General features: G+C 42.6%; 1 protein-coding gene across 4 annotated transcripts in view; it reads left to right on the forward strand.

Moving 5' to 3' along the window:
* The window catches only part of DAAM2 (dishevelled associated activator of morphogenesis 2), a 206,183-nt gene extending 196,218 nt beyond the window's left edge, over window positions 1-9,965 (forward strand). For all 4 annotated transcript variants that reach the window (XM_075204422.1, XM_075204426.1, XM_075204425.1 and 1 more), the window contains 2 exons: window positions 2,063-2,233; window positions 5,318-9,965. In XM_075204422.1, the coding sequence (XP_075060523.1) occupies window positions 2,063-2,233; window positions 5,318-5,533 (387 nt within the window). In that variant the 3' untranslated portion in view covers window positions 5,534-9,965. The remainder of the gene's footprint in view (window positions 1-2,062; window positions 2,234-5,317) is intronic.
* The last annotated feature ends 4,351 nt before the right edge of the window (window positions 9,966-14,316 follow it).

Consider the following 14,316-nt stretch of genomic DNA (forward strand, 5'->3'; position numbering starts at 1 on the left):
AGTTAAAACAAAACTTTTTTCAAATAAAAAATTCCCGAAATTCTTCTGTTGTTTCTTTTTGGTGCCGTTTCTGTCCCCCTTTGACTACTGTACGTTGAGTGTAATGACAGACGTTGTAACTTACTGCAGACTGGGGGCCACGTTCTAATAGGGGATATGTGTTACAGGTCATCTGCAATAATTAATGACAGTCAGGTTAAGGAGGAAAGCAGACCCTTGTGTTTACATTGGGCTACTTAACAGTCTGAGAATCCAGATGAGATAAGGGAATTTACACAGGAGATTTACTTTGGGGATCCGGGGCAGATTTAGTGCATAAAATGCACCCGTTGAGCAAAGCAGCCGTATATTTTCCTTCTACCCCAATAAAAATGAGTCTATAGAGATCACTCGCCCTGGAGCAGGATCCTGGTATTTCAGCACTTTGTGTTTGCCACTAAAAACACTGATGATAATTCAAACACAATCGCCAGCCAAGTGGATATAGATTTCAGTAAAATATTTACTGTGGAACACAAGTGGAAGGAATCGTACATCAATAGGTGTGAGTAATGCAGCCGCTGCCTCATAAAACAGTCATAGAGAGAAGAGATGAGCCCAGCGGACACATCTCGGGTCCTTAATCACAGGCAGTCCTGTACTTCATTTAAGGATCAGTCATGGAGGAAGCGGGAAGGGGTCCAGGCCTCTGGACATAGTTCATCTTATAGCAATGGAAACTAGGCTAGCATAGAACTGATAATCCATAATCTTCGGACAACTGCATAGTACCACTTCTACTGAATCTGTTGTGATTCTGAGACAGCTGCACCTATATGTTGGTTTTATGCTGTTCAGCGAGAGTAGTTAAAATGCAGCAAAGAGCACTTGGTCCTCCCCAGTGGTGTATGTGGGCGTGAGAAGGTTGGGGGGGGGGGGGGGGTAGTTATAATAAAGGGGCAAAAAGGACATGAGGGTAGATATCATTATAATTGAGCCTGGATTACAGAGTCTATGAAACAATTTCTATATTTCCCCCCGCCCATGGCAAGAGGGCAGGAGGGGCGGGGTGCAGTCAATCGCATCATTTTGGTCCTGCCCCCCGCGACGAAAATGGTGTTTTGTCTCCGGTGGCGAGGCCAAGATGAAGCAATTCACCTCAAATCGCATCATTTTGGCCAGGGATTTGTGGGATGGGGGAGACTTGCCTGCTCTCCCGGGAGTCCAGGAGACCGAACTGGATTTCGGGAGTTTCCCGGACATTCCGGTAGAGTTGGCAAGTATGCTATTTACTGGTAAGACTTGCTCAACCTGGTGAGCTACAGACGTCTGCTGCTAGAGGGCGCCACTTGCTGGTTTATGTAAATATAAAGGGCCTGAGTAAGGGGGAAAAAAAATAAGTTTTCTCCTGGACAAACCATGTTACAATACAAGGGGTGCAAATTTTAGTATTTTGTACATAAGATAAATACTGGCTGTTTTTTCATGTAGCACAAATACCTGATAGCTTTATTGTTACACTGAAATGTAAAGTTGATCTAGGACATTCCCCAACTATAAATCTGTCCCCACATTTTAAATTTACCCCCCCCCCCTCCAATACAACATGGTTTTGCACAGGCACAAAGTTACTCCTTTGTTTCGCTTTCCTTTCCTTAATGAATCAGGAACAATATCTGTATAATCAGTGAATTCTGATGTTATTATCTGAACAGACAATCGTATTATTAGGAATAGTGTACCCCTTACTGTAAGTTACATCGGAGGGTGACGCTGCCCCATTGTGACCTCCTCCGTCACCTCTCTGCGGTTCCAGCGTCCCCAGCCGTATGAGGCGGGGGGGCACTACCTCTCCCATTAGTGATCAGATGGTTTGTACTTGGCAGCATATAACGCAGTGAACGTCCGCTAATAATCAGACATTTCTCAGACATAGTTACATTATTCCTGTCTCTCTGTTGGGTATTGTGCCCAGTGCTGTACATGTACTATGTATGTATTCTATACAGTATACGGCACAGTGTGGCCGCAGTTAACCTCACCTTACTGTTAGTGACCAGCCCCGTTGTTTCCATTCTCTTAGTTCGCCAAGGCCATGAAGCATTTTGGGGAGTGTGAGGGCAAAATGCAGCCGGATGAGTTCTTTGGCATTTTCGATACCTTCCTGCAGTCGTTCTCTGAGGCCAAGCAGGACCTGGAGAACATGAGGAAGAAGAAGGAGGAGGAGGAACGTCGGGCTCGTATGGAGGCCATGGTGAGTGTCTACATCACTACAATATCCGTTATCACATTGAGGCTTTTTAGGGGTTATATATACCTGTCCTACCCATACACAGAGCACTTACCTGTCCTATCCGTACACAGAGCACCTACCTGTCCTATTCATACACAGAGCACTTACCTGTCCTATCCATACACAGAGCACTTACCTGTCCTATCCATACACAGAGCACTTACCTGTCCTATCTATACACAGAGCACTTACCTGTCCTATCCATACACAGAGCACTTACCTGTCCTATCTATACACAGAGCACTTACCTGTCCTATCTAAACACAGAGTACTTACCTGTCTTATCACTACACATAGCACTTACCTGTCCTATCCCTACACATAGCACTTACCTGTCATATCCCTACACATAGCACTTACCTGTCCTATCCCTACACAGATCACTTACCTGTCCTATCCATACACAGAGCACTTACATGTCCTATCCATACACAGAGCACTTACCTGTCCTATCCCTACACAGAGCACTTACCTGTCCTATCTATACACAGAGCACTTACCTGTCCTATCCGTACACAGAGCACTTACCTGCATTCTCAGTGATGTCACTGGTTCCTAGTGAATGGATAGGCTGCACACTCAGTGATGTCACTGGTTCCTACTGAATGGATAGGCTGCACTCTCAGTGATGTCACTGGTTCCCAGTGACTGGATAGGTTGCACACTCAGTGATGTCACTGGTTCCTACTGAATGGATAGGCTGCACTCTCAGTGATGTCACTGGTTCCTAGTGACTGGATAGGCTGCACTCTCAGTGATGTCACTGGTTCCTAGTGAATGGATAGGCTGCACACTCAGTGATGTCACTGGTTCCTACTGAATGGATAGGCTGCACTCTCAGTGATATCACTAGTTCCTAGTGACTGGATAGGCTGCACTCTCAGTGATGTCACTGGTTCCTAGTGACTGGATAGGCTGCACTCTCAGTGATGTCACTGGTTCCTAGTGACTGGATAGGCTGCACTCTCAGTGATGTCACTGGTTCCAAGTGAACGGATAGGCTGCACTCTCAGTGATGTCACTGGTTCCTAGTGACTGGATAGGCTGCACTCTCAGTGATATCACTAGTTCCTAGTGACTGGATAGGCTGCACTCTCAGTGATGTCACTGGTTCCTAGTGACTGGATAGGCTGCATTCTCAGTGATGTCACTGGTTCCTAGAGACTGGATAGGCTGCATTCTCAGTGATGTCACTGGTTCCTAGTAACTGGATAGGCTGCATTCTCAGTGATGTCACTGGTTCCTAGTGACTGGATAGGCTGCATTCTCAGTGATGTCACTGGTTCCTAGTGACTGGATAGGTTGCACTCTCAGTGATGTCACTGGTTCCTAGTGACTGGATAGGCTGCACTCTCAGTGATGTCACTGGTTCCTAGTGACTGGATAGGCTGCATTCTCAGTGATGTCACTGGTTCCTAGTGACTGGATAGGCTGCACTCTCAGTGATGTCACTGGTTCCTAGTGAAATGATTTCCTATAAAATGGCTGCCCCTCCCCCTCCACCAAGTGCAGTTCAGCTCACAATATAGCAGCCTGTAAGAGAGTTACACTTTAAGCCTACATGTGTTTGATGACTGGTTATTCTAAGGATAACATGTGACAGGGATAATTGGTAAGTTAGTTCCTCTCTGCATTCAGCGTCTCTGTACTGTAATAAAAGCTGCTAAAACCACTTTGTCTCTGCATGATGTAATGTTGGGGGACCCCTCGGGGGTGATGAGCGATTAATACCTCAGCTCTCCGAGTCATTTGCTCTATTCCCCAGTGATTCATGGGAAATAACCTCTCTGGAAGGTTTAACATTTTCCCAAAGACCCGGTTAGTGTTACAGCGTGTTGTATACATCAGTCTCCTTCCATTAACTCTCTCCCTCCTGGGGGAGCACTTCTCACAGGCCGGGGTAGTGAGAGGAAGTCTCTGATCTAGAGAGCGGCGTTGTCAGGAATCCTCATCTCTTTACATGTCTGCGCTGGGATAAGAGGTCACGTTTCATTCTCTTCTTTCATCACCAAAACCGGCACCTGGAAACCGGAGACCCTGAGAAGTCTGCCTAGTGGTGACATCGGCAGATTATCTGGAGGAATTATAAGACATTGGGGGTTATTTACTAACGAAGATTTGCCTGGGTTGGACTAATGCACCAGGACTATCCCCAGTAACATAATACAGAGAGAGACACCTAATTGCCAAAAATTGTATACCTCAGACTGCCCCCATTACCAGTCTAATATTACACAGATACCTCATGTGCCAGCTGGACATTGTACATAGAAATCCCCCCCCCCCTGTGTCAGCTGTACATTGTGCACAGATACCCCCTTCCCCCCCACTGCCAGCTGTATATTGTGCCCAGGTACCCCCCCCCACTGCCAGCTGTACATTGTGCCCAGGTACCCCCCCAGTGCCAGCTCTACATTGTGCACAGATAATCCCCCCCCCCCCAATGCCAGCTGTACATTGTGCACAGATACCCCCCACCAGTGCCAGCTGTACATTGTGCCCAGGTACCTCCCCCCAGTGCCAGCTGTACATTGTGCACAGATACCCCCCCCCAATGCCAGCTGTACATTGTGCCCAGGTACCCCACCCCCCAGTGCCAGCTGTACATTGTGCACAGATACCCCCAGTGCCAGCTGTATATTGTACACAGATATCCCCCCCCCAGTGCCAGCAGTACTTTGTACACAGATACCCCCCCCCCAGGGCCAGCTGTATATTGTACACAGATACCCCCCCCAGTGCCAGTAGTACTTTGTACACAGATACCCCCCCCCCCCCAGTGCCAGCTGGACTTTGTACATAGATACCCCCCCCCCCCAGTGCCAGCAGTACTTTGTACACAGATACCCCCATAGAATGTAACAGATTGTTCTAAAATGTGAGCTTCTCCAGGAACACCTCTGAGATCTGAGATATGTGGGGTAGTACAGTTTGCCCTCCTGTGGTCACGTTGTCATTATCAATATAAAGACTACCACAGGTGGCCACGTGTGTGCCAAACCCAGATATAGGACCATACAAACTCATTTTTTTTTGTATTTTCAGCTGAAGGAACAACGCGAGAAGGAAAGAAGACTGAAGAAGTCGAAGGCTGGGAGTACATCAGAAGAAGGTGGGGAGTTCGATGACCTGGTGTCTGCACTACGATCTGGAGAGGTGTTTGACAAGGACTTATCCAAACTTAAGAGGAACCGTAAGCGCTCGGGAAACCAAATTTTGGACACTAGCCGAGAGAGAGCGGTGACTAAGTTAAATTATTAGGAACCAAACAGTAGAGGCAGCGGAACAGAGACAACGCGTGGAAGACGACTCGAGGTTACTGGAAAGAATATGTTTCCTTGTGGAACAAATAAAACTTTACCTCTGTGTGACTGAAATCGTTCCCAATATCGCTTGGAAATCAAGCTTCTCGAAGTGCCTCAGCGGAGCGATTATATGCCTGAATAATGCACGAGGTCCGTGTCTATAAGCGTCTGAGAAGACCTGCGGCCGAAAACATGGTGGGGAGAGCGAGTCACGTCCTGCCGTCTCGCTTTACAAGTGCCAGATCTTTCTTTTGCACTGTGTAACATTTCAGAAGTAACGGTAATTTGTACAGTATCTGCCCAAGGTCACCGGCTTTGTGAATAATAAAAAAACAAACAAACTGACGTCCCCGAAAGAAGAGATGGCGGGCCCATTTGGCGGTCAGACATGGATGTATATAACGACAAGTACTTCATATCCAGGACACGGTTGAGAATTCAGGTTTGCAAAACAGAAAAGTCGGACATTTCTAGTAAAGTTTCTTTTTATAATAAATTCAAGATCCCCAGATGCAAGTTATATAAATGGGTATTTTTTCAGATCTGTCTAAATTTGAGCCCTGTACAGGACATTGCACAAACTTACGCACTCTTTGTGATTCCAGGACTGTCTCCAATTTCTGAAACTGAACATAAAAACCAATGTATTTTTGCAACTTTTCATGCACTTTTCACCTCCTCATGTGTTGCCATCGTTAACATTGGCTTAAAAGATGCTGCCACATCGAGGCCAAATTGTTCACATTCGAGCTGGCTCCACAAAAGCACAACGTTTCGTAACCAGTGGGAAAGTGATGCGTCATCGGGTCTGGATTCCTGACAGCCGGCACTTATGAGGTCTTTTGAGCGGACACGTGGGAGTGCCAAAAAAAACCCTTTATCTCCAGTTGAAGCACATTGGAACTAATGTTATGTCTGAAGTTCGTCCAACATCAGAATTGATCTCGGTGGATAAGCCGGGCAGCTACTGATCCGAATGCGAGGGAAAGCTGCTTTGTAGTACTTAGCAGCGAGTCTCCGAGTCGGCATTTGGAGAGTTTAGACAGCCATGAAGGCCAATGGCTCGCGGTTGAAGTAGAGAAACCTCCGATGGTTGTGTTTCATCCAGAAGTTGTGGAGTGTGGGTGGCAGGAGGCACCACAATCGTTGTACGTGCCACCTTTGGGTTTGTCGACCTCCCAGTGCAGGCCGTAGTCTTTGGCTTTCATCTTTTAAACCGTTTTTGTCCTTATTTAATCAATGCCAAGCCCTGTATCTCCATCTAATGAACTGTATCCGCTCAAGGTGGCTCCTGATCAGCTGATCCACGCCAACCAATGAAAAGTGACGTTGTGGCAATACCATTCTCCAACGTCCAACTCATTTTTATAGAACTTCATTAACCGTCACAGTGAACTTGAGCACTTAACGCCGGTGTCTTGTTGGTGATATGGGACATGGTACATTCTGTGGCAATAATAGATACGTAGGTGAAAATGATTCATTTGTCGGTGTAATTTTCTTATCTAGTGCGTTCCTGAAAGAAGAGATTATTAACACTATGGGGAATTCAGAAGGAATAGATGATGGTAAATGAACGGAACAGTATATAATAACAACATTCTGTCATCTGATTTCTCCTTTTAAAAGATATGCAATGCATTACGCCACACTAAAGTCAATTATTTTTGTACATTTCGTTTCACTATTCATTGATGTTGTCAACATTGATATAAAAATCGGGATCACTGAAGACACGAAAGTGATTTAAAAAAAATCAGGAATGGCCCTTTTCTTCCTAGCTGTTATTTAGCGAATTATCTGTTATACATAGTGGTAGTAGCTAAAGAGTGAGCAGAATCAATGTCCATTAGAATGCATTAAATCGCTGAGGTGTGAGGCACTGAGAAGGATGTGGTCGTAGTTTGTGAAATTGAGGCATCTACGCGTACCTCAGTGAACGGTTAATGCTGGATAATAGGAGAGGTCTACAAGAGAGGGGGTGACAAGATCTGCAGCAGAAGACAATTTAGGAAGATTGTCACATATATTTGTACCGTGTCTGGCCGGTCTGAAGACACCAGAATATCCCAGACACAGCAGGTGAACTCTGGGGTACAAACTTATATAAGTAACAAATGTCTGTTGGGTCTTGAAGTTTTGTGGCTCAGTAATGTCGCTAGTTCCTTGTGGAATATTCTGTATTCCCATGAACATTGGTTCAGCCTCCACTATGTATAAGGAACAGGCACTTTACACTGGTCAGTCGGTGGGTGACGGAGAGATCTGTTCAGAACAAATACTATGATCGGACTAATGTCGTTCTACAAGGAGGATTCAGGGGAGGTTGAGGACTGCGCGTCTTTCTAACCCTGCAGAAGATACAGTGTCTGCCTATATGTTTTACCCTGTCATTAAACATCTGAACGATCCATGTAAATTGTTATAGTGAGGAAACAGGTTGTCCGTAATTCAGTGTTGTAAATAAGAGATGTGGGCGTTCTGTCTCGAAAGGTACAAAGCCCTAATAGTGATGCCCGCAATGCGGAGAATTTGCACTAGATTATACATTTTTACCTTCCCTGGTGCCTCTGCAGCTAATCAGGAAACGACCCGTTCAGTATTAATTATTAAAGGAAAATAAATCCTGTTCTGTGAAAATCACTGCAAGTCTCTACCAGCCGGGAGAGGTGACACGTTGCACAGACCCAATATCTTATGTCGCACACAGAGGATTCTGCAGCTTGTCACAATGTGTCATCGGCTACACCCGTTGTCCGGCAATGGGATACGTGTGTGTCGTTCCTCTCATTAATAGGCTGCAGAGTCAAATGATGCACAATATGCAGCTTCGTATGTAGTCTAACAGTGACCGCTAACAATGCATCTATAACCATATAGAACACAGATAACAAACTATAAGTTCCTGCTCGATCCCTCCCTAGTAATCAGTCAGTGGGGGGGGGGATGTGGCTGCAAAGTTGGGAATCGGATCGATGTCCAGAAGGTGCTGACTGGTGATTCCAGCTCAGGATCACAGTTTTACTAATCCACAGTAGAACAATGTTTTGTTTGAGACGCGAGTACGTTCGTCTTTCATATAAGTAGAGGTAGATTGAGTATGTGAGGTTGTTCTTCCATGTGTACATGTGAGATGGGAACATACATTTCCATATTGTGTTGTGTCAGTGATGATGATGATAGTGATCACGATATTGTAGGTTTATTTCGTGTTGAAAACTTAAGTTTGTCGTTGAGTTGGCGCTGCCTTGGGCATTGTGAGTGGATACACCCTTTAGCTGGGTACACACTACAGAAAATTTCTCCTGATACGACATCTTTAACGATTTTACCAACGACAGAAAACAAAAAGTACAAGTTTTACCGTCAGATCTGTGCTCTTCATCTGTCATAACCATCGGCTGAAAAGATGGTGACTCTGCACACTGCATAGAGATCTATGGACACTGGCGGTCCTGAGTACATACACACTGCAGGATTGGAGCAACATTGTTACATCATAGAACAAGAGTTTTAACCCATTTATAACATCAAATAATACAATATAATGTGGTTTGGAACGATAATCGCTCATCGTTGGAGCGTACACACTAATACAACTTCTGGCTGAACATTTATTGTGTTATCGGCCAAGGTGAAAAGCTTGTAGTGTGTACCTGGCCTTGTAGTGCATTTTTGCCTGCTTTAATATATATATATATATATATATATATATATATATATATATATATATATAGAAGAGGTGGGAGTGGCTTCATGAAATCATTGATTCAATTTGCATAATGACAACAGGTCCCCGCCCATGTTTAAAGCCAGTGAGCACCTTTCTGGGAGCATAGTCTCTCTCCTGGGAGTCCAGGAGGTCTTTCAACAATTTTGGAGTCTCCTTGATACCCCAGGAGAGCAGACAACTATAAGAATCTATAGACTCACATGTCCTCCTATCACAGTTTAATCTGGAATACTTATAATAAATGTAACACATTGTTGTAGTAAAGATTCTATAACAGCCTCTTGCCCTCCGTCTTCACCTAACCTTCCTACTTTAGTTTATCTGAACCATCCGTTCCATAAGGTAAATAACTATGTAACAAATTACTTCTATCACTCATCCCCAAAGAGAGCAAATAAAGAATTATGTTTAATGAATAATTCATGACTTGCTGTTCTCCAATCAGAGACATTGATGAAGTCACTGACTGGTGTCTTTCATTTACACTTTTGATAAGGAAGATTGCTAGTTCTTCTGCCAAGCAGCATATCTACGCCTAACAAGTGGGACTTGTTCACCTGCAGAAGACTGGGGTAGAAATAAGATGTAAATGTGGAATTATGTAACAATATCTAGATCCCAAGAAATAAAACATATTTTTGTTGGCTTTATTAAAGGTGGATGTGATTTATTTATTTTTTACTTTTTTTTAAACTTAATTTCAATTTCTTAAAGTCGGCAAAATACTTACAAAATAAAATAATTATCAGGATACATAGATGACAATGGAAAGTCCCTCTCGACTCCGAGAGCCAAATGTCACTCATAGTTTATCCTGAAATTGAGAGATTTAGAAGGTACTTTTGCAAGATATTACATTGCCTTATGAGTAGTTAAGGTGTACCTCTTACATGCACACACAAGGGGGCGCCATTATGTTGCCTGACCATTTATCCAGCCTATCTGTTCATAAGATTGTTGGGTCAGGAGCCTTAAGAGCTACATTGGATAAACTCAGTAAGATCACTATTTACATTAAGATATAACATGATGTTTTCAAACCATACATGACAATTGCCTTACATTGTCTGTAATGTATTTGTAAAATATTTTAAGGTGTGTTTGAGTAGGGTGCCCAGACAGAGGAAAAACCTGTAGCCAATCAAGTCATCAGAATTACCAAAGCAGCACAGATTATTTCAGGAGATGACTGTGCTAATCTTACAATGGTTGTATTATTCTGTGTGATTGTTAGTGAGGACAGGGCTGCATGTGACAGGGGCAGTGACATGATGTGAGGAGGGGAATGGAGGCAGCAGGAAGCCACAGACTGAGAGTTATATAGTGGAAGGAGCAGGGTCCCCCAGCAGCACAGAGTATATCAGCGATGTGTTAGTGAGGACAGAGCTGCATGTGACAGGGGCAGTAACATGATGTGAGGAGGGGAATGGAGGCACCAGGAAGCCACAGACTGAGAGTTATATAGTGGAAGGAGCAGGGTCCCCAGCAGCACAGAGTATATCAGGAGATGAGTGATGTGTTAGTGAGGACAGGGCTGCATGTAACAGGGGCAGGGACATGATGTGAGGAGGGGAATGGAGGCAGCAGGAAGCCACAGACTGAGAGTTATATAGTGGAAGGAGCAGGGTCTCCCAGCAGCACAGAGTATATCAGGAGATGAGTGATGTGTTAGTGAGGACAGGGCTGCATGTGACAGGAGCAGTGACATGATGTGAGGAGAGGAATAGAAGCAGCAGACTGAGAGATAGTGTAAGCAGCACAGAGTAGTAATGTGAGGCTCCTGTCACACTGAAACATAAAGATCATATTTTCACATTGTTCTGGAATTTCCAGGAGACCCCTGAATTCTGGGTAGGTCTCCCGTACTCCCGGGAGAGCAGCATTTTCACACATTCTGCCACTTCCTAGTGCAATGGGTGTAATGGGGACCTCAAGCTCGTAATTCACCGGAAATTGCAGCGTTTTAGCCCTCCCTGCTGTGAATGGGTGCGATTGCTTCGAGGGGGCGGGGCCAAAATAACAAAATTTGTGGTACGTGTGTGAAAATTTTGATATGCAGCCAAGTTCATACATGGACATTGCTTGAGTCCAGAGAATATACTATATGCTGAATACTACGAGAATCGATAAAATTAAAGAAGAAACTTTGATTTTCCAATGTAAACTGTTTCAACTTGCAATAGTAAAAAAAATCCTTAAACGGTTTATTGCAGATCATTAAACATACACAGCACATTCATATGTTTTTTTTCTCAATTGGAAGGTTGTATTAATGCAAAGTTGTGTCCATTAACCAATCATAGCAACTTCTCTTGCAAATCTCGCTAGATATAGTCGTTTCTGTAAGTCATGTTATATGTCCGTTGGGTTTATTGAATTCAATGTTTAATATAATAAAAGTATAAAGACCTTCGTGGATTCAGCAATGGCTGATTATATACATTTGGGATATCAGTTGTGTTGATGGAGTTTGACTTTGCAGGTAAAGGCCGGGTTGTGGATGTGTCAGTTCTCATCTTTACTGGAAGGTTTGTAGAACGCGGGAGAGAATATTTATTAAGGGATTCTCATAAACAGATCGTTCTCAGACACCCTCATTTTATAGGCGATGTAATGATCTAATAGCACAAGATCTATATATCTATGTATTAAGAATTAAACGGGCTATGTACCTTACAGAATTGTATTATTTCAGTGTCCTAATGCTAATCATTAATGTACTAATGATACATTTAGGTGCAAAATGAGCACTACAGTACCCAATGAGATGCTTGCTTGCATTGCCTGACTTGCCTCCGATAGATAAACGCTTATTTCTGATTGGCAGCTGTGGCTCAGTGCAGACTTTACATTAGACTTTCCCTGCTGCGTTAGTCAGGTGTAGAGTTTCCTAACCATGGTTGTGGATGGATTCTACAGATAACGATTTTACAGATCACCCCAAAACTTGCGCCAACAATTTCCACGTTCCACTTCCTCTTAGGCATGAAATGAAATATTTTCAATGTTACAACTGCAGAACCATTGATGATCATCTGCAATTATGAGGTTCATTTCAACCATTATCATATATAATAACCGCTCAACGACTCGGCTCAGCCAAGACTGAACAACTAATGACCAGGATAAAACTGCAACAGTTTTAATAAAATTGCACTTTTTATGGCTTTATTTAAAAACGTACAAAATAAATAAATAAAATACCTGAAAATACGTGTCAGTATTATTAAAAAAAAAATAGGAAGCCAGGAGTTTTGTTAATAACCTGTATATTTTTGTACCATGCATTTCATAATATATGTTTAAAAATGTAGAGGGCGCTATTGTACTAAAAGTAATTAAAAACTGCTGCAAAATTTCAGCGTCATAAATTGCAATTGTGTCGTAACACGAGACGCCATCTTGCCTCCAGACAAATCTTTTTTTGGGGGGGGGGGGGTCCTTTTTTGGAGTAATGCTTTACGTGTCCTCATTCGTTGGTCAGTTTAATTATATAAATGACTTAAATTAATAGTGTACTTTTTATTTGCACCTTTTTATTAGAATATACTGTCTTACTAGAGAAAATTAAACTTTTATATATATATATATATATATATATATATATATTTCCCTCACTTCTGTGTCTGTGTATATGTTCTGGGGTTTTTCGTATAGCAAACCTTTAAATGTGAGAACATTGCCATAAATCTACCTGTTTTGGTAACATAACTTCAGTTGCTTGTTCACTTACAATGAAATCTATCTTACGTTATAATGATTAATTGTACTCAGTTTTAACTGGAACTTTTGTCATTATGGAACACTTGGGATTGTCATGTGATTGGGGTGGGGCCTATCTACTGGGTGCACACAAACAATAGGTTTATTGTGATATCATTATAGGGTCCAGCAAACAAAAACAAATATAAAAAAAAATATTTAAAATCAGAGCAGCATTAACACTTTGCAAAAGTTAAGGGACCCCCGGTCAGTTCTAATTATTAGAATAATGTATTAATGTATTTTTTATTTTCAGTTTGACTTTTTCTTTAAATGTCAAATGTAAATAATTTTTTTTTTGCATAAATCTAAGGTTCCAGATGAGCAGATGTGGGGAAGTGACTGGTAGGGAATACAGACGTAAATAAAGTAGGGATCACAGATCACGCTGAATACACAAATCCAGCACTGATCCAAAGACGTAGCGAGTGTAATACCTGTAGATACAAAACGCTGCCTGCACAATCCCTAAAACAATCACTGTATTGTATCATCAATGTGTCTGTCTCAAAGTACTCAATACAAGTATTAATGAATCGGTAATATTAAATTCAATAAAAGCAATAATCATGATTCAAAAAAAATATTTGCCATTAACTTAATTTTACTTTTAAACCTGTTTTGCAGTTGCTACAACTTTTTTTTTTTTTTCTATTTCAGCGTCAATAAAGAAAATATATTTACTATTTTTTTTATAACCATCGGATGTTAATTTTGAAGGGTAATTTTATTTTTTACTATAATTAATACTATTTTAGTAGCTCTCCATTTTGTATACTAATTGCTCTTTGTTCTTGTTTTGCTGCCTGCAAATGTCCTGTTGTGGTTCTGTAATCATATAATGTAATTAGCTATAATCTGAAGCTGTATAATGTCTCCATTACTTGTGTATTACACCTCATCCTGTCCGGCACGCTCTGCCATGCACCCACTCCGTCTGCACCTGTTCTATTTTCCCCACACAAGTGACTTCCCGATAAAGCGCTTCCTGCTGGGTTGTGATATCCGTTCGGCCTTCTGACCAGCTGGGTTTAATTCTGGAAGCTCGTCTCTATCTAGGGGCATCTTTTTTCACTGGAATGTGATTCTACAGACAAATAAACAGCCCATGTTCAGAGCTGGAGAAATCCGAATAACCACACGGCCAATCAGGCCCATGTCAGGCTCTGCTTATTGTCAGCATTCTGCAGACATACAGAAATCTTCTTACGTGTTGCCAGTTATAGTCGTCTTTTGATTGACGT

This window comes from Mixophyes fleayi, chromosome 3 (assembly GCF_038048845.1).
Source record: "Mixophyes fleayi isolate aMixFle1 chromosome 3, aMixFle1.hap1, whole genome shotgun sequence".
NCBI classification, from domain to species: Eukaryota; Metazoa; Chordata; class Amphibia; order Anura; family Limnodynastidae; genus Mixophyes; species Mixophyes fleayi.